Genomic DNA, 21991 nt, shown 5'->3' with positions numbered 1-21991 from the left:
CTGTGAGCAGAGAGGCAAAAGGGCAAATGAAGCTTGTGGCCAGTGCAACTAGCCTGGATCCCATAGCAGTAAATTCCACAGTGTCCTCCAGCCATTACACAGGCCAACACGCATTTTGCTTCCTTAAACATTACACCAATTCCTGGGTATATTAGGGGTGCTGATTCCAAAAATGGCATCCGCTTTGCCCTATCACGTCTAGTTTTGGAGACACAGCATAGCCTCAAGTGAATGGTTCAAGCAGCCTCCTCATGAGGAAGCCTACACCATGGCTTCCTCATGAGGAAGCTGCTTGAACCATTCACTAATGAGGCTATGCCATGTCTCCAAAACGACGTGATAGGGCAAAAACGATGCCATTTTTGGAATCAGCACCCCAAATTCATATCATAAGAACAGTGCCACTAGATCAGGCCATAGGCCCATCTAGTCCAGCTTCCTGTATCTCACAGCGGCCCACCAAATGCCCCAGGGAGCACACCTGATAACAAAAGACCTGCATCCTGGTGCCCTCCCTTGCATCTGACAGCGCCCATTTCTAAAATCAGGAGGTTGTACATGCACATCATGGCTTGTAACCCGTAATGGATTTTTCCTCCAGAAACGTGTCCAATCCGCTTTCAAAGGCATCCAGGTCAGATGCCGTCACCACATCTTGTGGCAAGGAGTTCCACAGATTGACCACACGCTGAGTAAAGAAATATTTTCTTTTGTCTGTCCTAACACACCCAACACTCACTTTTAGTGGATCTCCCCTGGTTCTGGTGTTACTTGAGAGTGTAAAGAGCATCTCTCTATCCACTTTATCCTTCCCATGCATGATTTTGTGTGTGTGTCACACAAACACTGTAGCCTCTCATAAGGAAGGTACCCCAGACCAGCAATCATCTTAGTCGCTCTCTTTTGCACCTTTTCCATTTCCACTATATCTTTTTGAGATGTGGCAACCAGAGCTGGACACAATACTCCAAGTGTGGCCTTACCATAGATTTGTACAACGGCATTATAATATTAGCCGTTTTGTTCTCAATACCTTTTCTAATGATCCCAAGCATAGAATTGGCCTTCTTTACTGCCGCTGCACACTGGGTCGACACTTTCATCGACCTGCCCACCACCACACCCCAAGATCTCTCTCCTGATCTGTCACAGACAGCTCAGAACCCATCAGCCTATATCTAAAGTTTTGATTTTTTTGCCCCAATGTGCATGACTTTACACTTACTGACATTGAAGCGCATCTGCCATTTTGCTGCCCGTTTTGCCAGTTTGGAGAGATCCTTCTGGAGTTCCTCACAATCACTTCTGGTCTTCACCACTCTGAAAAGTTTGGTGTTGTCCACAAACTTAGCTACCTCACCGCTCAAGCCTGTCTCCAGGTCATTTATGAAGAGGTTGAAAAGCACCGGTTCCAGGACAGATCCTTTGGGCACACCACTTTTCACCTCTCTCCATTGTGAAAGTTGCCCATTGACACCCACTCTCTGCTTCCTGGCCTCCAACCAGTTCTCAATCCACGAGAGGACCTGTCCTCTAATTCCCTGACTGTGGAGTTTTTTAGTAGCTTTTGGTGAGGGACCATATCAAATGCCTTCTGAAAGTCCAGATATATAATGTCTATGGGTTGTCCCGCATCCACATGCCTGTTGACCTTTTCAAAGAATTCTTATGTGAGGCAAGACGTACCCTTACAGAAGCCATGCTGATTCTCCCTCAGCAAGGCCTGTTCGTCTGTGTTTCGAGATTTTTTCTTTGATGAGGCATTCCACCATCTTACCTGACCATCTTACCTGATGTTAGGCTGACCAGCTTATAGTTTCCCGGGTCCCCTCTCCTTCCCTTTTTAAAGATTGGTATGACATTTGCTATCCTTCAACCCTCTGGCACCGTGGCCGTTTTGAGGTACAAGTTGCATATTTTAATCAAGAGATCAGCAACTTCATTCTTCAATTCCTTAATAACACTTGGGTGGATGCCATCAGGGCCCAGTGACTTATTGATCTTGAATTTATCAATGAGGTCTGAAACATCTTCTCTTTCAACCTCTATATGATTTAATTCCTTAGTCAGGAGTGGCCGTTCAGGCAGCGGTATTTGCCCGAGGTCTTCTGCCGTGAAGACAGATGCAAAGAACTCATTTAATTTCTCTGCCATCTCTAAGTCTCCTTTTATCTCCCCTTTCCCTCCCTCACCATCCAGAGGGCCAACCGCTTCTCTGGCGGGTTTCCTACTTCTAACATATTTGAAAAAGCTTTTATTATTCCCCTGAATGTTGCTGGCCATGCGTTCCTCATAGTCTCGCTTGGCCTCCCATATCATCTTCTTACATTTCTTTTGCCACAGTTTATGTTCCTTTTTATTCTCCTCATTAGGGCAAGACTTCCATTTACAGAAGGAAGCTTCCTTGCCCTTTACGGCCTCTCTAACTTGGCTGGTTAGCCTTGTGGGCACCTCCTGGACTTAGTCAAGCCCGTCCTCCTTTGCAGTATACGCTTCCGCTGGGCCTCTATTACTGTTGATTTGAGCAACCTCCATGCTCTCTGTAGAGACTGGACTCTTTTTACCTTCCCTTTCAACCTCCTTCTAACCAGCCTCCTCATTTGAAGGAAGTCTGCCCATCGGAAGTCAAGGGTTTTTGTGAGAGATTTGCCCGGTATTCTCCCCCGACGTTCATGTCAAAACGGATTGCAGCATGATCACTGTTCCCCAACAGCTCCGTAACCACCTCAGTTAACGGCTCAGTTAGCTCAGTAACCATATCAAACCACCATAAAGTTTGGGAAAAACTTTTCTGACCCTCAATTTTGTAGGCCTGTGTTATTATTGTATTGGCAACCTTCAGTCTCGAAAGACTATGGTATCGCGCTCTGAAAGGTGGTTCTGGCACAGCGTCTAGTGTGGCTGAAAAGGCCAATCCGGGAGTGACAATCCCTTCCACACCGGGAGCAAGTGCAGTCTGTCCCTGGTCTGTCTCCCTGGCTATGGGCCTTCCTTCTTTGCCTCTTAGCCTCAGACTGTTGGCAAAGTGTCTCTTCAAACTGGGAAAGGCCATGCTGCACAGCCTGCCTCCAAGCGGGCCGCTCAGAGGCCAGGGTTTCCCACTTGTTGAGGTCCATCCCTAAGGCCTTCAGATCCCTCTTGCAGATGTCCTTGTATCGCAGCTGTGGTCTACCTGTAGGGCGCTTTCCTTGCACGAGTTCTCCATAGAGGAGATCCTTTGGGATCCGGCCATCATCCATTCTCACGACATGACCAAGCCAATGCAGGCGTCTCTGTTTCAGCAGTGAATACATGCTAGGGATTCCAGCACGTTCCAGGACTGTGTTGTTTGGAACTTTGTCCTGCCAGGTGATGCCGAGGATGCGTCGGAGGCAGCGCATGTGGAAAGCGCTCAGTTTCCTCTCCTGTTGTGAGCGAAGAGTCCATGACTCGCTGCAGTACAGAAGTGTACTCAGGACGCAAGCTCTGTAGACCTGGATCTTGGTATGTTCCGTCAGCTTCTTGTTGGACCAGACTCTCTTTGTGAGTCTGGAAAACGTGGTAGCTGCTTTACCGATGCGCTTGTTTAGCTCGGTATCGAGAGAATGAGAGAATGTGTTATTATTACTGTATTATTAACAACAGTATTTATATACCGCTTTTCAACAACAAAAAATAAAAGTTCACAGAGCACACATTAATGTGCATCTTCCCTGAACTACCTAAGCCAGGGGTGTCCAAACTTTTTGGAAGGAGGTCCACATCATTTCTGACCCTGTTGTGAGCCAGGAAAAAACCAGAATTAATGTACATTTAAAATTTGAATAAATTTACCTAAATTAGTATATTAGAGATGAAACTTATATGAATGAATGAAGGTCGAATGAAGGTCTTATATGAATGAATGAAGGTGGAAGCCTCATGTCCTGAAGAAATCCCACTGGGGGGAGGGGCATTTTGGTTATGGGTTTAGAATCCAGGGAGGCCAGTGCACGAGCCCACTGCCCCACTGCTCAGGCCAGTGCAAGAGAAGAGACGTCTGTGGCTTGCAAGAACAATTCTGGGAGGGACAGCAGGAGAGGCCCACATGGTCTTGCTTCTGCACTCCTTTGGAAAGGTTCTCAGAGCCCTGGGACTGGTGTGCTGTCACAGGAGAGCACACAGCCTTCAAAGCATTTTTACGTTACAAAGACGTCTCGGTTTACTCTTATTCTGCGCAAAACACTAGGCTTTGTGGAGGGCGGAACAGGCCTCTATAAGAAGATCTCCCTCCACAAAGCCCAGTGTTTTGTGCAGTATAAGATTGAACTGTGACGTTCCTGAACAACCACATTCTTACAAGGTGGCAGAAGAGATCCCAAGACCCAGCTAGGCAGAGAACTCCACAGGGCAGTGCTGGCACTGGTGGAGAAAGCAAGGAGTCATGCTCAATGTGACTGGGCCTTTATCAGGAAGCTTTAAGGGGAGGTTTGGAGAATGTCCATTATGCTGGTGACTGCGTGCATTCAGACAAGCATCAGAGAAGAGCCCTGCTGGCTCCTATCCAAGATAGGAGCCAAAGGGAACCTATCTTGTCCAGCTTCCTGCATCTCACAGTGGCCGCCACCTCCCAGGTGCCTCTGGGAGCACACTGTGTCCTGTGGCTGCTCTCTTGTCCCAGCACTCCGAGGCAGGCTCCTTGTAGAAGTCAGAGGCTGCAGACAGTCATAAGAACATCAGAAGAGTGGATCATGCCATAGGCCCATCTAGTCCAGCTTCCTGCATCTCACAGTGATCCACCAAATGCTCCAGGGAGCACACAAGACAACCTGCGTCCTGGTGTCCTCCCCTGCATCTGGCAATCAGAGGCAGCCTGCCTCTAAAACCAAGAGCTTGCACATACCTAAGTCAACATGCCTTGTGACCTGTGACTGATGCAATGGATGGGGAGAGCTCATGTCCCCAAGGAGGGCAGTCACATATGCCAACAAGTCCCTCAGCCCCTCATTAGGCCTCCTCTCAGGGGCCCACGTCAGTGTTTTATGATCCCTGAGGTCAGTGGGAGCTCCTCTCCTCCTTGCCTCTCCCACATCTGGGCTAGTCAGGGACCCCTCCTCTCCCCCAGGAGGGCTTATGGACCCCCCCCCCCAGGAGCAGTGTGTTTCTCTGCTGCCTTCTGCTAGGGCAGGGCCAGGGGCTTTCCCTGCTACCACCCTGAGCGACAGCTCCAGCAAGGAGATCTGGGTGAGCCAACTGGTCCAGTGTGTAGGTGCCAAGGACTTGAGACACCGTGAGCCTGTGGACTGGCACCAGCCGTGCAGCTGCACAGGCCCCTCTCAATGGGCCCCAGTGTTTCCGGCTTGGTCATGCGCAGGGAAGGAGCCAGGCATGTCCCTGCCAGCCAGGGCAACCACTCCAGCTCTTAGGATGCCAAGGCCAGACAATGACATTTGGAGGTGTCCCTTGGGGTGCCCCTTTGAAAGCATTGGGACACTCATTTTCACCAGCCAGTCAATGTCCTTCCCTTTCCATAGAACAGCCCTTGCTGAATGCTAAGAACATAAGAACAGTCCCACTGGATCAGGTCATAGGCCCATCTAGTCCAGCTTCCTGTATCTCACAGCGGCCCACCAAATGCCCCAGGGAGCACACCAGATAACAAGAGACCTCATTCTGGCGCCCTCCCTTGCATCTGGCCTTATGACATAGCCCATTTCTAAAATCAGGAGGTTGCACATGCACATCATGACTTGTAACCCGTAATGGATTTTTCCTCCAGAAACTTGTCCAATCCCCTTTTAAAGGCGTCCAGGCCAGACGCCATCACCACATTCTATGCTTGGGATCATTAGAAAAGGTATTGAGAACAAAACGGCTAATATTACGTATAATGCTGTTGTACAAATCGATGGTAAGGGCACACCTATTGTGTCCAGTTCTGGTCGTCACATCTCAAAAAGGATATCGTGGAAATGGAAAAGGTGCAAAAGAGAGCGACTAAGATGATTACTGGGCTGGGGCACCTTCCTTATGAGGAAAGGCTATGGTGTTTGAGTGACACACACACACACAAAATCATGCATGGGAAGGATAAAGTGGATAGAGAGATGCTCTTTACACTCTCACATAACACCAGAACCAGGGGACAGCCACTAAAATTGAGTTTTGAGAGACTTAGGACAGACAAAAGAAAATATTTCTTTATTCAGCGTGTGGTCAGTCTGTGGAACTCCTTGCCACAGGATGTGGTGATGGCGTCTAGCCTGGACGCCTTTAAAAGGGGATTGGACAAGTTTCTGGAGGAAAAATCCATTACGGGGTACAAGCCATGATGCGTATGCGCAACCTCCTGATTTTAGGAATGGGCTGTGTCAGAATGCCAGATGCAAGGGAGGGCACCAGGATGAGGTCTCTTGTTATCTGGTGTGCTCCCTGGGGCATTTGGTGGGCCGCTGTGAGATACAGGAAGCTGGACTAGATGGGCCTATGACCTGATCCAGTGGGACTGTTCTTATGTTCAAAGACTTACCGAGGCCAGCATCCTGCTGCTCACAGTGGCCACCAGCCACAGCTGGGAGGCTTTCAGGATGGGACAGGGTAGAGAGGCAATCTAACCCACCATCCTTTATGAAACTCCTGCGGTGCCCCCTTGAGAGCGGAGAAGCCTCTGCCCAGAGCCTCTGAGTGGGCTGAAGCATGAATGGGCTCCCCCGCCCCAGACAAGGACCTGGGAGCTCAGCCCTCGAGCTGCCTGCCTTGCAAGGATCCCCTGCTCGGCCAAGGCTCTCTTCGCTCCTGAGAGCTGCTCAGTAGCAGCCTTCACAGTCACGCTGTCAGCTCAGAATTCCTGCCCTGGCTTCAGGCAGGTCCGAAGCGTGAGCTCCAGTGCAGGCTGCTTATCTCCCCCTGAGCTATCAGAGGAGCCAGACCTGGCTCAGCCATGACTCAGCAGAACAGTCGGCTGAGCGCAAGTGCCAGGTCATGGCACGTGGGCCGCACCCTGCCCCTTCTCCTCGCCTGCAGCAGCCTGCCCCAGTGCTGGCCAGCTCTTCTAGCGAGGAAGTCCTTCCTTGCGCCCAGCTGGGGTCTTGTCCTGCTGAGCATGGCAGGCTCCTCTTGAGATCTCTCCACTGGCTTCCTGCCTGCTCTCGGAGTCAGCGCAAGCTCCTGGCCTTCCATGGTCACGCCTCTCCCTACGTAGCCCACCACACCCCAGGGGGAGAAGCGCCTCTGCACAGGATGGGCGTGGGGTGGAGGAAGAGCGCCTTTCCTGGCCATTTGCGCAGGAGTCAGGACTGGGGAGGTGTGCACCCCTGTGCCTAACTGGGGCCTGCTGCTGACAAGTGTGGCAGCAGAGCCCAAATGCTTGAGGACCTGAAGCGCCACCAAGAGGCGGCCCTGTGAGATGCTAATGCAGACACAGCAACCACTTCCTGGGGGACAGCAACAGCCCTCAGGCCTGCAGAGGGACCTGGGGAGGCTCAGCTGCCCTCACTGGCTAAGCTACCTGGAATAACTCCCTCCGGGGGGGGGGGTGGCATGCAGAAGGTGGCCTGAGGGCAGAGGCAAGGGAGTGGAGGGCATGGGGGAGGCGGCCTTGCACACAGGATGCCCACAGCAGATATACACAGACTGTAGCTGGTTTCTGTCTGGCAAATCTGGAGCCTCTCAACTCGCCAGGCAGAAGCGGCTCAACATTTGCCCCCCACAACTTCTCCGGTGAGTCACTTCCCATCAGTGGTGGGCTTTGGGTGGGTCGGCCCTTCTCAAAGAACCCTCTGGGGGGCAGAAAATTTGGCACCCACATGTTTCGCCATTACTTGAAGATGCAGCTGCAGTGAACAGGCACCTTCGCCTCTGTGGCTGCACCGCACCAGGCCTGCAGAAAGGCCCCAGTCGCCCTCTTCCCAGAACACTCTTGGGGGACTGCATGTGGGGCGGCAGGTTCTGGGGGAGACAGCAGCGACCACCAAAAGAGTGCTTTTTCTCCCCTTTGGGGCACAGATGTCAGAGCAGCTCCTGGCACAGAAACTCCAAGAGGCAGGAGAGCTGTGGCCAGGGGTGGGGGCAGGCCTCTCGCCCTGTCCTGGTGCTGATGGCTTTGGGGGCACCTAAAGCTCAGAGTGGGCTGTTTGTCTCTAGGGAAAGTCCAAGCTGGGCAGCCCTGTGCCCAGAACTGGCCCACTGCTCGGGGAGGTGCTGCAGGACACTTGGAAAGAAATCGTATTGCTGGCAAGCTTCCCAGTGCACTGGATGAGCTCCAAGGCTCGCCTCCCACCTTCAGCACTGGCTGTTGTCTTTACCCTTCATTTTGGCGTGTGTGCGCGTGCATGGCGGGTGGAAGTGCAGGGGCACCCTGGCTGGGTGGGGGACCATTGCAACCTGCTGCAGCCTCATCAGCCCCTTCCCAGCCCGCCAAGTTCCAGAAGGCAGAAGGGTGACATTTTTGCCTTGTTTTACAACCGCCTGTCACTTTTGGCCAGTTGAGGCCACTCTGCAGAGCCTCCCTGATGACTCTCCATCCGGAACGTGCTTGTGGATCACGCTCGGAACCTGCTTTCACCCAAATGCAACTCAACGGATGCAAATCAAAAGGTTCTCCTTGAATGCTAAGCAATGACCACCTCTGCACTTCACCACAGAACTGAATGGAGGAGATGAAGGGGACTGAGAGGTCAGCACGTGACCTTGGGCCGAGGCAGCTCAGCACACCGGCGCTGGCTGCGCCTTCCATGACCTCCTGCTTGCCTTCTGGGGCGCACTGTTCCTGCTCCTGTCCCAGAAACCATCCTGGTGTCCCCATTCCCATGTCAGCAGACCAGGAGTTTGCCTTGATTTAGTATAAGGAGAGGCACTGCTCAAGATGCCTCCGAGTGCCAGGCCCCCTTCCAACCAGACCAACTCCTCCCCGGCCTCGTTCATCCTGACTGGCATCCCAGGCCTGGAAGAATACCACATCTGGATTGCCGTTCCCTTCTGCCTGATGTACATTGTCTCCCTTGCGGGCAACCTCTCCCTGCTGCTGGTCATCAAGGTGGAGTGCAGCCTGCGGGAGCCCCTGCACCTCTTCTTGGCCATGCTGGCAGTAGCTGACCTGACCTTGTCCTCCTCCACCGTGCCCAAGACCCTTGGCGTCCTCTTCTCCCACTCCAAGGAGATTTCTTTCCATGCCTGCCTTGTCCAGATGTTCTTCACCCACATGAGCTTCATTGCAGAGTCCACGATCCTGCTGGCCATGGCCTTCGACCGCTACGTGGCCATCTGCGCCCCTTTGCAGTACACAACTATCCTGACACGCCCTGCTATAGTGAAGATTGGCCTGGCAGCTCTCGTCAGGGGCATTTGTGTCATGGTCCCGACCATCTTCCTCCTCAAGAGGCTGCCGTACTGTGGGCGAAGGGTCATGCCCCACTCGTACTGTGAGCACATGGGCATTGCACGGCTGGCCTGCGCAGACATCGCTGTCAACATCTGGTACGGCTTTGCCACCACCCTCCTGTCTCCTGGTGTAGATGTGGTGCTTATCACCATCTCCTACGCCCTCATCCTGCAGGCTGTCTTCAGACTCCCCTCCAAGGGGGCTCGTCTCAAGGCCCTGGGGACCTGCGCCTCCCACCTCTGCGTCATCCTCCTGTTCTACACCCCAGCATTCTTCTCATTCTTTGCCCATCGCTTTGGCCACAGCATCCCCCAGCACGTCCTCATCCTCCTGGCCAACATCTACCAGCTCCTCCCACCCATGCTAAACCCCATTGTCTATGCAGTGAGAACCAGGCTGCTTCGGGAGAGGCTGGTTCGCATGTTTGGGCAGGCTGGGAAATACTGCTGACTGCACTCCAAGAAAGAAAGAGAGTCCCATGGAAGTGGCGGGGGGAGGCATTTTCCCTGCCTTTCCCCAACTCTATCCAGGAGTGTTGAGGGCTGTGGCGGAACTGTGGTCTCTGCCAGAGAGATCATAATATTAAATACTAACTGGTATTCATATGCCGCCTTTCTGGCCATTGGATTACTCCTTTGGTTTTATTCAAGGCGGTTTACACAGACAGGCTTTTTCTAACCCCTCAAGAGGGTTTTTACAATCCCAAAGAAGTTCTGACTTTCAAGAATGATCTACGTTCCAGGTGGGTCTCATCATGGTCTGGTCAATGTTCTGCCTCCCACGCCGACAGACAGCTTTCTTTCCCTCTCTCAGAAAGAGCTACAGCCAGCTTCTTTTCACTTTCACCCAAAAGGGCTCATCTCAGCTTGTCTGCTCTTCAGGTCTTGCCACTCACTTCTGGTGGTCTTAAATTGACAACCTTCAGATGTTAAACCTTTGGGCTTAACGGCAGCTCTACCCTGTAGACCAGTGGTCTCCAAACCCTGGCCCAGGGGCCAGATGTGGCCCATGGCAAGCCTCTATCCGGCCCGTGGCCAACTGCTGGTCCCCTGTGAGCCTCTGGCCCACTTGATTGTACATGACCAGAGCTGTGCTCCGGCTGCATCCGGGGGGGGGGGGTGTTCTGAGGACTGGGTAGGCTGCATGCAGCCTCCCTGGGCCTCTGAACGCCTTCTAAAGGCCTAAAAACATCACTTCCTGGTTTTCCCCAAAAAACAGAAGTAACTTTTTGTGCCCTCTGAAGGCCTTAGAAGTCTTTCTGAGGTGGGGGATGCCTCCCCAGCCCTCAGAACATGCACTGGGTTTTTCCTGGGATGTGCTGGCTCTGACGTATTTACTCCTGTATATTTAAGTAAATTGCTTGGGAGGTGGGAGAATGGGGTCCATTTGAGTGTATGCTTTACTTTGTGGTGTGTGTTGGTGCTTGGAGATATCCTGTAAGTTTGAGCCCATTCATTCATTGTATTCGTTTTTCACATTTTATACCGCCCTTCCTCCAAGGAGCTCAGGGCGTGTACACAGCTGCTCCCCTTTTCTCCTTACAACAACCCTGTGAGGCTGGCCCAAGGTCACCCAAGAACCTTCATAGCTGAGGGAGGATTTGAACCTGGATCTCCCAGGTCTAAGTCCACCTCCCAAACCACTACACCACCATCCTGGCTGTCTCTCATTCATTCATTGAGTTCCATCTCTAATGTATTTACTTGAATTTTATATTTACAATTAATTTTTTTCCAGCCCTCAACAGCAGATATTTGATCCGGCCTCCTGCCTGAAAAGTTTGGAGACCCCTGCTCTAGACAATGTTGGTTCTCTGAAATGTTCTCTCTCCAAGAGGTCCCTTTGTGCCTGGAGACTCCCCACCCCACCCCAGGCTGGAGGCTTTAGTCCAGGCCACCATAAGAACATAAGAACATAAGAACAGCCCCACTGGATCAGGCCACAGGCCCATCTAGTCCAGCTTCCTGTATCTCACAGCAGCCCACCAAATGCCCCAGGGAGCACACCAGATAACAAGAGACCTCATCCTGGTGCCCTCCCCTGCATCTGGCATTCTGACATAACCCATTTCTAAAATCCGCATTTTAGGTTCCGCATACACAGGTTCCGCATACACATCATGGCTTGTACCCCATAATGGATTTTTCCTCCAGAAACTTGTCCAATCCCTTTTTAAAGGCGTCTAGGCTAGATGCCAGCACCACAACCTGTGGCAAGGAGTTCCACAGACCGACCACACGCTGAGTAAAGAAATATTTTCTTCTGTCTGCCCTAACCCGCCCAACACTCAATTTTAGTGGATGTCCCCTGGTTCTGGTATTATGTGAGAGTGTAAAGAGCATCTCCCTATCCACTCTGTCCATTCCGTGCATAATTTTGTATGTCTCAATCATGTCCCCCCTCAAGCGTCTCTTTTCTAGGCTGAAGAGTCCCAAACGCTGTAGCCTTTCCTCATAAGGAAGGTGCCCCAGCCCCGTAATCATCTTAGTCACTCTCTTTTGCACCTTTTCCATTTCCACCATGTCTTTTTTGAGATGCGGCGACCAGAACTGGACACAATACTCCAGGTGTGGCCTTACCATAGATTTGTACAACGGCATTATAATACTAGCCGTTTTGTTCTCAATACCCTTCCTAATGATCCCAAGCATAGAATTGGCCTTCTTCACTGCCACCGCACATTGGGTCGACACTTTCATCGACCTGTCCACCACCACCCCAAGATCTCTCTCCTGATCTGTCACAGACAGCTCAAAACCCATCAGCCTATATCTAAAGTTTTGATTTTTTGCCCCAATGTGCATGACTTTACACTTATTGACATTGAAGCGCATCTGCCATTTTGCTACCCATTCTGCCAGTCTGGAGAGATCCTTCTGGAGCTCCTCACAATCACTTCTGGTCTTTACCACTCGGAAAAGTTTGGTGTCATCTGCAAACTTAGCCACTTCACTGCTCAACCCTGTCTCCAGGTCATTTATGAAGAGGTTGAAAAGCACTGGTCCCAGGACAGATCCTTGGGGCACACCACTTTTCACCTCTCTCCATTGTGAAAATTGCCCATTGACACCCACTCTCTGCTTCCTGGCCTCCAACCAGTTCTCAATCCACGAGAGGACCTGTCCTCTAATTCCCTGACTGTGGAGTTTTTTCAGTAGCCTTTGGTGAGGGACCGTGTTGAACGCCTTCTGAAAGTCCAGATATATAATGTCCATGGGTTCTCCCGCATCCACATGCCTGTTGAGCTTTTCAAAGAATTCTATAAGGTTTGTGAGGCAAGACTTACCCTTACAGAAGCCATGCTGACTCTCCCTCAGCAAGGCCTGTTCGTCTATGTGTTTTGAGATCCTATCTTTGATGAGGCATTCCACCATCTTACCCGGTATGGGATGTTAGGCTGACCGGCCTATAGTTTCCCGGGTCCCCCCTCTTCCCCTTTTTAAAAATAGGCGTGACATTTGCTATCCTCCAATCTTCTGGCACCGTGGCCGTTTTGAGGGACAAGTTGCATACCTTAGTCAAGAGATCTGCAACTTCATTCTTCAATTCCTTAATAACCCTTGGGTGGATGCAATCAGGGCCCGGTGACTTATTGATCTTTAATTTATCAATGAGGTCTGAAACATCTTCTCTTTTAACCTCTATCTGACTTAACTCCTCGGTCAGGAGGGGCCATTCGGGCAGCGGTATCTGCCCGAGGTCTTCTGCCGTGAAGACAGATGCAAAGAACTCATTTAATTTCTCTGCCATCTCTAAGTCTCCTTTTATCTCCCCTTTCCCTCCCTCACCATCCAGAGGGCCAACCGCTTGTCTGGCGGGTTTCCTGCTTCTAACGTATTTGAAGAAGCTTTTATTATTCCCCTTAATGTTGCCAGCCATGCGTTCCTCATAGTCTCTCTGGCCTCCCGTATCACCTTCTTACATTTCTTTTGCCACAGTTTATGTTCCTTTTTATTCTCCTCATTAGGGCAAGACTTCTATTTACGGAAGGAAGCTTCCTTGCCCTTCACAGCCTCTCTAACTTGGCTCGTTAGCCATGCGGGCACCCTCCTGGATTTAGTGGAACCCTTCTTTCTTTGCGGTATACACCTCTGCTGGGCCTCTATTACTGTTGTTTTAAGCAGCCTCCATGCACTCTGGAGAGATTGGACTCTTTTTACCCTCCCTTTCAACCTCCTTCTAACCAGCCTCCTCATTTGAGGGAAGTCCGCCCGTCGGAAGTCAAGGGTTTTTGTTAGAGATTTGCCTGGTATTCTTCCCCCAACGTGCACGTCAAAACGGAGTGTCTGTTCATCTTGCAGCATCTTTCTGGTGTCCTCCAAATGTGCCCGGCACCTGCCATGGTCTGCTTTGTCTTCATTATTCAGAGTGTGACATTCTGAACATTTTCAACTCTAGCTTTACAAATAGCATGTCTGATGCAGGGCTATGTCCACCTGGGTGTCCTTGACAATGCAGGAGGACACCTTCTCAAGACCAGAGCCAGAGCATTTGTGGGAGTGTCGAGGTAGATGGAGCTTCCTAACAAAAAAAGATCACCTGGGGAAAGGGTCCCAGCTGCATCTCTGGGAGTCGCACTGGCCAGGGGGGCTCCCTGCTTCTGAGGCCTTACTTTTTCTTGCTCCCTTGTCAAACTTGGCTAGCTGCTGGTGACCTACAAGCACGTTCTACAGTGGAGCAGTGCGGCTGGTGGTCAGGAATTCAACCTTTGCTCCAATCCTGCCCCCCTCCCCATGAATCTTTCCAGGAATGCCAGGTGGAATAACCCAGCCAGGTGTGTGTTTGTGAGTGTGCAGGGGGGGGGGGGGATTTGTTTTACACCAAGAGTCGAGTCTGGCCTCCACAGGAGAATTTCTGGAAAAGAGAAACATCACTTTGAAGGTGGTGAATGGGAGCACCTACAAGAAGCCTGTCAGACAGTGTGTGCTTTTGAGGCAGGATCCCAAAGGTCCGGTCTCCTCTCCTCGCATTTCTGAAGTGTGTGAAATGACCACAGCCCCAGGCCTTTGGCTTCATTTGTTTACTGACTGGATTTGTATCCTGCTTTTTTCCCTGAGGGGCACCCAAAGCGGCTTACAAACATTAAAAACATGTTTTAAACAGTAAGATATATATATAAACATTAGAATCACCTTAAACTTTGAAACAATCTTAACATGCTAATGAAAATACACAACCAGCTGCACGGAGAAAGGCAAAGCTCAGACCATCCAAAACACATGGAAGTCCAAGGCCCAGATTACAAACCCAGAAGGCGAATCTCAAAAGCCACGTCTTTAGGAACATAAGAACATAAGAACAGCCCCACTGGATCAGGCCATAGGCCCATCTAGTCCAGCTTCCTGTATCTCACAGCAGCCCACCGAATGCCCCAGGGAGCACACCAGATAACAAGAGACCTGCAAGGCCTCCTGGGAATTGTAGTTAAGAACATAAGAACAGCCCCACTGGATCAGGCCATAGGCCCATCCAGTCCAGCTTCCTGTATCTCACAGCGGCCCACCAAATGCCCCAGGGAGCACACCAAATAACAAGAGACCTCATCCTGGTGCCCTCCCTTGCATCTGACATAGCCCACTTCTAAAATCAGGAGGTGGCACATACACATTGTGGCTTGTACCCCGTAATGGATTTTTCCTCCAGAAACTTGTCCAATCCCCTTTTAAAGGCGTCCAGGCCAGATGCCATCACCACATCCTGTGGCAAGGAGTTCCACAGACTGACCACACGCTGAAGCCTCTAAGGAAGGCTTAGGCCCTCCAGGCCCCCCAGGAAGCCTCTAGGGAGGGAGAGGGTTCCCTAAGAGGAAGGGGCAAGGAAAGGGCTGTCTGCGCAGCACCTGGGCCTGCTGTCCTGCCTGCCTCTTCTTTGGACCACTGAACTTCCAGCAGGTTTGCAGGCAATGTGAGTAGCGCCAGGCAGGAGCCCCCGGATGGTTTGCTCGAGGAGCCCACCCTCAAAAATGGAAATAAATACAATATGGACTGAAAGGTGGCCATGCAGCACCCCCCCCCCCCAAGCCACGCTGGAGCAGGGGGAGCGGGGCCCATCTGATTGCCTCCAGTGCAGCACTGGTTAGAAACAGGACTGGTGCGGAAGGGTCGTCCGTGAGACCTCGGGAGGGACCACGCATGGGAGGCGCCCCCTTTCTCCAGGGCTCGGCAGGTGAGTCTTGGATGTCACCAGCCAGTGTGTTCCTGAAGGGTTGGTTCTCTTCTCTCCGACACCAGAAGCAAAGAGAAGCAGGCCCACCTTGTGGCACTGCCCCCCTTCCCTCCAAAAGGCAGTCGTGGGGACTGCCAACCAGCCATCGAAAACACCACCCAGCCAGCTCCAGCCTGCTCAGTGCTGACTGCGCAGCATCCAGCCCGCCATGCACTGAGCAGCCTTCTCTGCGCAGGGGGAGCGATGCAGGGCAATGTCCTCCACTCAGCCTCATCCCCTTCACTTGAGTGAGAGCCACAAGGGTGAACTTTGCTCCTCCCCCAGCCATTCCAGCTGCACCTCCACCACATTCCCTGGGGTCTCCCCCAGTCCCAGCCCATGTGGAGGAGCTCCCTACTAAGGCGGCACAGGAGGAGCTCACCAGACACTTCCTGATTGGAGGAGCCTGGATGCCCCCATGCACATCCGTGGCACCCCTAACGAATGCCGGGGGGCGGGGCTAAAAAGCAGTGAGCCCCACTGCCAGTGGGAGAGCTTCACCCCCTCGCCCATAAAACGCCGGCCATTGACATTGCTGCTGCTCTGGGGTGGATGGCACATGGCAGGGCTCTCCGTGCCCCCCCAGGCCACACGCATGTACAAGGACTCCCTTTTGCTCTTCCCGCCCCCCCTCCTTCAACTCTGCTCTGGATGTGGGTTCAAAGAAAAGCAGAAGGAGGCAGCCCTGACAAGCCCTTTCTCCACTCAACAGCTGGGAGGGGGGAGAAGTGGGGGGCACAAACCCCGCCTCCCAAGCAGCAAGGCCAGAGAGCCGTGCAAACCTCACACCGCCAGTGCTTTCAGGTGATATGACCTCATGAGACAGCTCTCCTCCAGATGCACCAGGGTGCCGTAGTAGCCCCCCCACAGATGGACCCTCCATGGAAAGCACCAGCCCCACGTAACTCAGATCTCACCAGGAGGCCAGCACAGCTTCACCAGCAGAGAGGCCAAAGCAGGGAGGATATTTGGGCATGACGTGGGAACAGGAACCAGGAGAAGTCAATGTGCACCTTACGCTAACCCCTCTTCAGGCAACTGACACATCCCTGGCACCAGAAAAACAATATGTTGGTAGGAGCAACCCCATAAGGGGCAAAGGAAAACGTAAGAACAGACGGACCCTGCTGGATCAGGCCCAGGCCCATCCATCCAGCTTCCTGCATCTCATAGTGGCCTCCAGAAGCACAGAAGACAACAACTGACCTGCATCTTGGTGCCCCCCCCCCGCTTCTGCCTTTCTGAGGTAGCCTACTTCTAAAATCAGGAGGTTGCATTTAGTTACCCCGGCTTGTAACCTGTGAGGGACTTTTTCTCCATAAATCTGTCCAGTCACCTTTTTAAAGGCGTCTAGGCCAGGCACCATCACCACTTCCTGTGGCAAGGAGTTCCACAGATAAATCCTTTGCATCCCACATTTTTTTTTTGACTTGTCTTGATCATTTTCTGTTTTGTTTAATCCTTTTAGCTTAAGTTTTTTATTTTATATAAGTTTATTTATTTAACGGTCTCAGACCAGCATAAAAGTAGCAATACAGCTTTGCAAACATATCGTAACATAACAGTCATAACCAATCTCAAGGGCAGTTTAAAAAGAAAAAAATTTGATTAGATATTTCATCAGAATAATACTTAAAAAATGAACTAAGACTTGCTATTGGTTCGTAAAACCCTGTAATGCTAAACCAATAAACTAAAACGATAAACCTTATAAGACATTCATCCCATTTATCAAATCTGACAGATAAAGAATTCTCACATGCCAATAACTCCTGGGCTAAATAAGGGAGGCATCATTCTTAACCATCATTCTACGGATATTTATTGCTGCCACGAGGAATTTCGCAACCATGTATGTAGTGGTTTGATTGGTATCTGATAGAAGCAAAGAGGTATAGTGTTGACTCTTGCGGCCGGTAAACTGTTCAATAGTGGGGAGACAAGCTCAGCACGGATATCTTCATAAAAAGAGCATCTCAATAAGACATGTTTGATAGTCTCTATTTGTTCTGCACATGGACAGAATCGCTCAGAATATGGAATTTTCTTATAGTGGGCCTCTGTTACCCGGCACCTGCCCGATCTTGTTTGATCTCGGAAGCTAAGCAGGGTCAGGCCTGGTTAGTACTTGGATGGGAGACCGCCTGGGAATACTGGGTGCTGTAGGCTTATACCATAGTCTTTCGAGACTGAAGGTTGCCAACCTATATAGCGGGCCTCCAATACCACTGAGGGTAGCCCCCGACCGAGCTAATGTAAAAGCTTGTCTGTAATTTGGTATTTCTAATGATGTAAGATAGGATACTGGAATAGCTAGATACCTGAGGTTCTCAGAAATATAAAGTCCTGTTACCCTAGTTAGGTCACTTTGGCGTTTATTATCTATAACCCTTTGACTAATAATTCTTTTTGCCTGCACCATACCCAGCCTAGGTAAGGACATCTGAGAGAGTCCTAAGGAGGTCGATTTTGACTCAATTAATTGGATCTGTTTAGATTGAAAACTATCATAAGAACATAAGAACAGCCCCACTGGATCAGGCCATAGGCCCATCTAGTCCAGCTTCCTGTATCTCACAGCGGCCCACCAAATGCCCCAGGGAGCACACCAGATAACAAGAGACCTTATCCTGGTGCCCTCCCTTGCATCTGGCATTCTGACATAACCCATTTCTAAAATCAGGAGGTTGCGCATACACATCATGGCTTGTATCCCATAATGGATTTTTCCTCCAGAAACTTGTCCAATCCCCTTTTAAAGGCGTCTAGGCTAGACGCCAGCACCACATCCTGTGGCAAGGAGTTCCACAGACCGACCACGCGCTGAGTAAAGAAATATTTTCTTTTGTCTGTCCTAACCCGCCCAACACTCAATTTTAGTGGATGTCCCCTGGTTCTGGTATTATGTGAGAGTGTAAAGAGCATCTCCCTATCCACTCTGTCCATCCCCTGCATAATTTTGTATGTCTTAATCATGTCCCCCCTCAAGCGTCTCTTTTCTAGGCTGAAGAGGCCCAAACGCCGTAGCCTTTCCTCATAAGGAAGGTGCCCCAGCCCTGTAATCATCTTAGTCGCTCTCTTTTGCACCTGGAGTCGCTTAGTGCACCTGCACTAATCCTGGAGAATTAGTCGGGCAAGTCCATTGGATATCGAACGAAGCCTTAACCAGTATGAAAAGATTGTTATCCATACTCTGGCCTCTATCTTAATTTGTCCTGATTCTTTTATGACTTGCTGCTCTATGCTCTTTTTACCTTTTTACTACTTTTTATCTGACTACTATTTTTATGATATGTGTTAATATGCTTTTATCTGTTTTTAAATTATGTTCTTAATCTGTTTTAACCTGTTATAAGCCGCCTTGAGTCCCTTCGGGGAGAAAGGCGGGGTAAAAATAAAGTTATTATTATTAGTATTTATTTTTCCTGTCTCAAGTCACAACATCGAGTTTGAGATACCCCTAGGCATCCCCAACGCTGCCTGAAGAAACTTAGATTGAACACATTTTAGGGTTCTAATATTAGGTAGAGGTCCCAGTTGCGCACCATATAATAATTGGGATAACACTTTAGCTTGAAAAAGCTTGAAATATTGTCCTCCTTTGGTATACATAAATTGTAGAATTGGTGAGGAACTTGCACTTAATGCTACCTGTTCCCCATGAGCTCTCCTCGAGTCATTTGACTGTAATATTACACCCACATACTTGAAATGAGTTACCTGCTCTATTTTATGTTTATTAATCCACCAAGAGTGGGTCTTTAGTCTTTTAGAAAAGGCCATAATTTTGGTTTTATGGCAATTGATGATCAGAGAGTTCCCTTTACAGTATAAAGCCAAGGCCCTCAGAGCTCGTCTGAGGCCAATTGGGGCATCATCGGCATATAGCAAGGTCGTTATATGCCTCCCTGCCATTTTGGGGGAATGAAAGCCGCTGTTATTTAGATAGCTCACCATCGAGTTGATGTAATAATTAAATAACAGTGGAGTTTTTGTTTAATATTTTACCCCATTTTTGCCCAGCCCGCAGGTGTACGTATTACATCCCTGTAGCGTATCTGCAATGTTGGGCCAAAAAAGCTTAAATAAAGTGTTATATTTTAACCCTCAGTCTGTCCAGTTTCTGGTACAAGAAGTACATGGATTGTCACATCTCCTCGCAGTCTCCATGAGACTGGTTTTGATAGGAATCCCTGAGGTTCTGTATTTTCTTGGGAGGGGTTTTGCCCAGTTGCCGCTCCCCACACCTGGTCTGATTGCTTGGGCTGGTGGCACAGGGCTATTCTACCAAGGCTTTTCCCATTCCACTTTGTGTCCAAACAGGGTCTGTAGCATCCTCACTCCATTACTTCTTGGGCTCCAAGGGGTATTGCTCCTCGGTCATCACGAGCCACCTGTTCTCTGCTGCCATGGTGGGCAGTGCCAAGAGAACAGGGGGGCAGCAGGTTGACAGCCACACCAGCTGCTGCCAGTGATGCAGCAAAGGGCACAGGGTGGGTGTGGGTGTGCCCAGCTGGGCAGGCTGCCACAATAGGTGCCCTTCATGACATGCCAGCCCAGTGCTCAGAAACACTGGCAGGGCGTGGAGGTGGCAGACAGGGGGTGGAAGGAGTGCCTCAAAAGGGGGGGGTTGGAGCATGGGGGCAGCACCAGAAGGGAGCCCTGAGGTCAGAAGGCAGGAGGAAGGGGCTGGGGTAGGACTGTAGTGGAGGAGTCTTGAGGAGGAGGAGGAGGAGGGTGGTGTGCAGTGGGGCCAGGAGCTTTGGGCCAGGAACATGCTGCGCCACAGCTTGCTGTTCATTCTTTGGGCTGAAAATACTTGGAAACAGCACTTGTATTCCTGTCCTATTATACTAGGACCACGATCCTTGCTTTGAAGCTCTCTCTCTCTCTCTCTCTCTCTCTCTCTCTCTCTCTCTCTCTCTCTCTCTCTCTCTCTCAGCCTTTTCTTTAAAGGAGGGGATTCTCTGCAGGATGCAGATCTGCTATCCAGGCCAAGAGCTGTTGATCCAGCTGTTGGCTCCACTCTCTCTCTCTCTCTCTCTCTCTCTCTCTCTCTCTCTCTCTCCCCCCCCCCCTTTCTGCAGGTCACAGTAAAGGCTCTCCCCCCCCATGCTTTTCCAGAGAAATATGTTTTACTCGGATGCCCACTGCCAGCTCTTGGTAACAAGCCTACACTGGCTCTTTGTGCTGCAAGCAGGTGATCTCCACGGAAACGGCACATGTGCACATGACATGGCTGGTGCGCCAGAACGGCTGCTCCTCTCCACACAGCTTCGCCACAGGAGCTTTTCCTAATATCATCGCCTCTAAGCTGCCTTCCGGCCCTGAGCGCTGCTCCTCTTGGCACCACAGGCCTTCCAAGCGCTGGCGTTTCCCTTCCAGTTCATTGTCATTCTTGCCATAGTAGATGCTTGGAGGGTATTTCCGGGAGGGGGGTGGAGGGGACAGGACACATCCAGCCCCACACTTTTAGCAGCTAGGATTCGGCCGCATTGACATTCCTGCAGTCCTCTCCCCCCTCTGAAACTTCATGACTATCCGTGTCCGGATCTGCTTGGTTTTCACGCTGTACACGACAGGGTTCATCACAGGGGGCACCAGCAGGTAAACATTGGCTATGAGGGTGTAAACCATGGGGGGTGCATGCTTCCCGTATCGGTGGATCATAGTCAGGCCGAGCATGGGGGTGTAGAAAGTGAGGACAGCACAGATGTGGGAGACGCACGTGTTCAGCACCCGCAAGCGTTCCCCCTGGGCAGCGACGGCCAGCACGTTCTTGAGAATCACCAGGTAGGACAGGACAAGCAGCAGTGAATCCACAGCAGTCGATGACAGCATCACCAGCAAGCCGTAGGTGCTGCTGACTCTCCTGTCAGAACGTGCAGCCTTCATGATGTCTTGGTGCACGCAGAACGGATACGACAGCACGTTCTCTCTGCCAAATTGCAGCCTCTTCAAGAGGAAGGAGGCCGGGAACACCAGGAAGGCAGCCCGGACGGCCACCCCCGTGCCAATCTTGACGATGGTCTCATTGGTCAGGATACTTGTGTATCTCAGAGGGTTCTGAATGGCCACCAAGCGATCAAAGGCCATGGAGAGCAGAACGCCTGACTCAACAATGGAGAAGGTGTGGATGAAGTACATCTGGACCAGGCAGGCATTGAAGTTGATGGTGCGGTGGTTGAACCAGAGGACACTCAACATGGTGGGCAAAGTGGTAGCAGACAAGCCAAGGTCCACAAATGCCAGCATGGAGAGGAAGTAGTACATGGGCTCGTGGAGGGCTTGGTCTGTTCTGATGATAAAGAGGACAGTGCAGTTCCCTGCAATGGCCACCAGGTACATGGAGCAGATGGGGATGGAGATCCAGGCATGATGTTCCTCTAGCCCAGGGAAGCCTGTCAAGAGGAACATTGGAGGACTGGAGGCTGAGTGGTTGGAACACAT

The 21991-nt window shown here is 51.0% G+C and overlaps 2 protein-coding genes across 2 annotated transcripts; one reads left to right on the top strand and one right to left on the bottom strand.

The window, feature by feature from the left end:
• Nucleotides 1-8821: 8821 nt before the first annotated feature.
• On the top strand, nt 8822-12625 carry LOC136643883 (olfactory receptor 52B2-like; the record flags this gene model as incomplete). The annotated part of the gene is made up of 2 exons (XM_066619296.1): nt 8822-9759; nt 12604-12625. Coding segments are annotated over exons 1-2 (960 nt in total), but the record flags the coding sequence as incomplete, so codon positions are not given.
• Nucleotides 12626-21013: 8388 nt separating this feature from the next.
• LOC136643880 (olfactory receptor 51G2-like) lies at nt 21014-21991 on the bottom strand. Its single transcript, XM_066619294.1, has one exon. The coding sequence runs from the start codon at nt 21989-21991 to the stop codon at nt 21014-21016; it is 978 nt and encodes a 325-aa protein (XP_066475391.1).

This window comes from Tiliqua scincoides, chromosome 3 (assembly GCF_035046505.1).
Source record: "Tiliqua scincoides isolate rTilSci1 chromosome 3, rTilSci1.hap2, whole genome shotgun sequence".
In the NCBI taxonomy this organism is placed as follows: domain Eukaryota; kingdom Metazoa; phylum Chordata; class Lepidosauria; order Squamata; family Scincidae; genus Tiliqua; species Tiliqua scincoides.
Note: the sequence above shows the minus strand (reverse complement) of the source record. Positions and strands in the feature narration are given on the sequence as shown.

Coding starts and splice junctions, on each gene's coding strand:
- LOC136643880 (XM_066619294.1), bottom strand. CDS start 21,991: ATGTGTTCCAACCACTCAGCCTCCAGTCCTCCAATGTTCCTCTTGACA.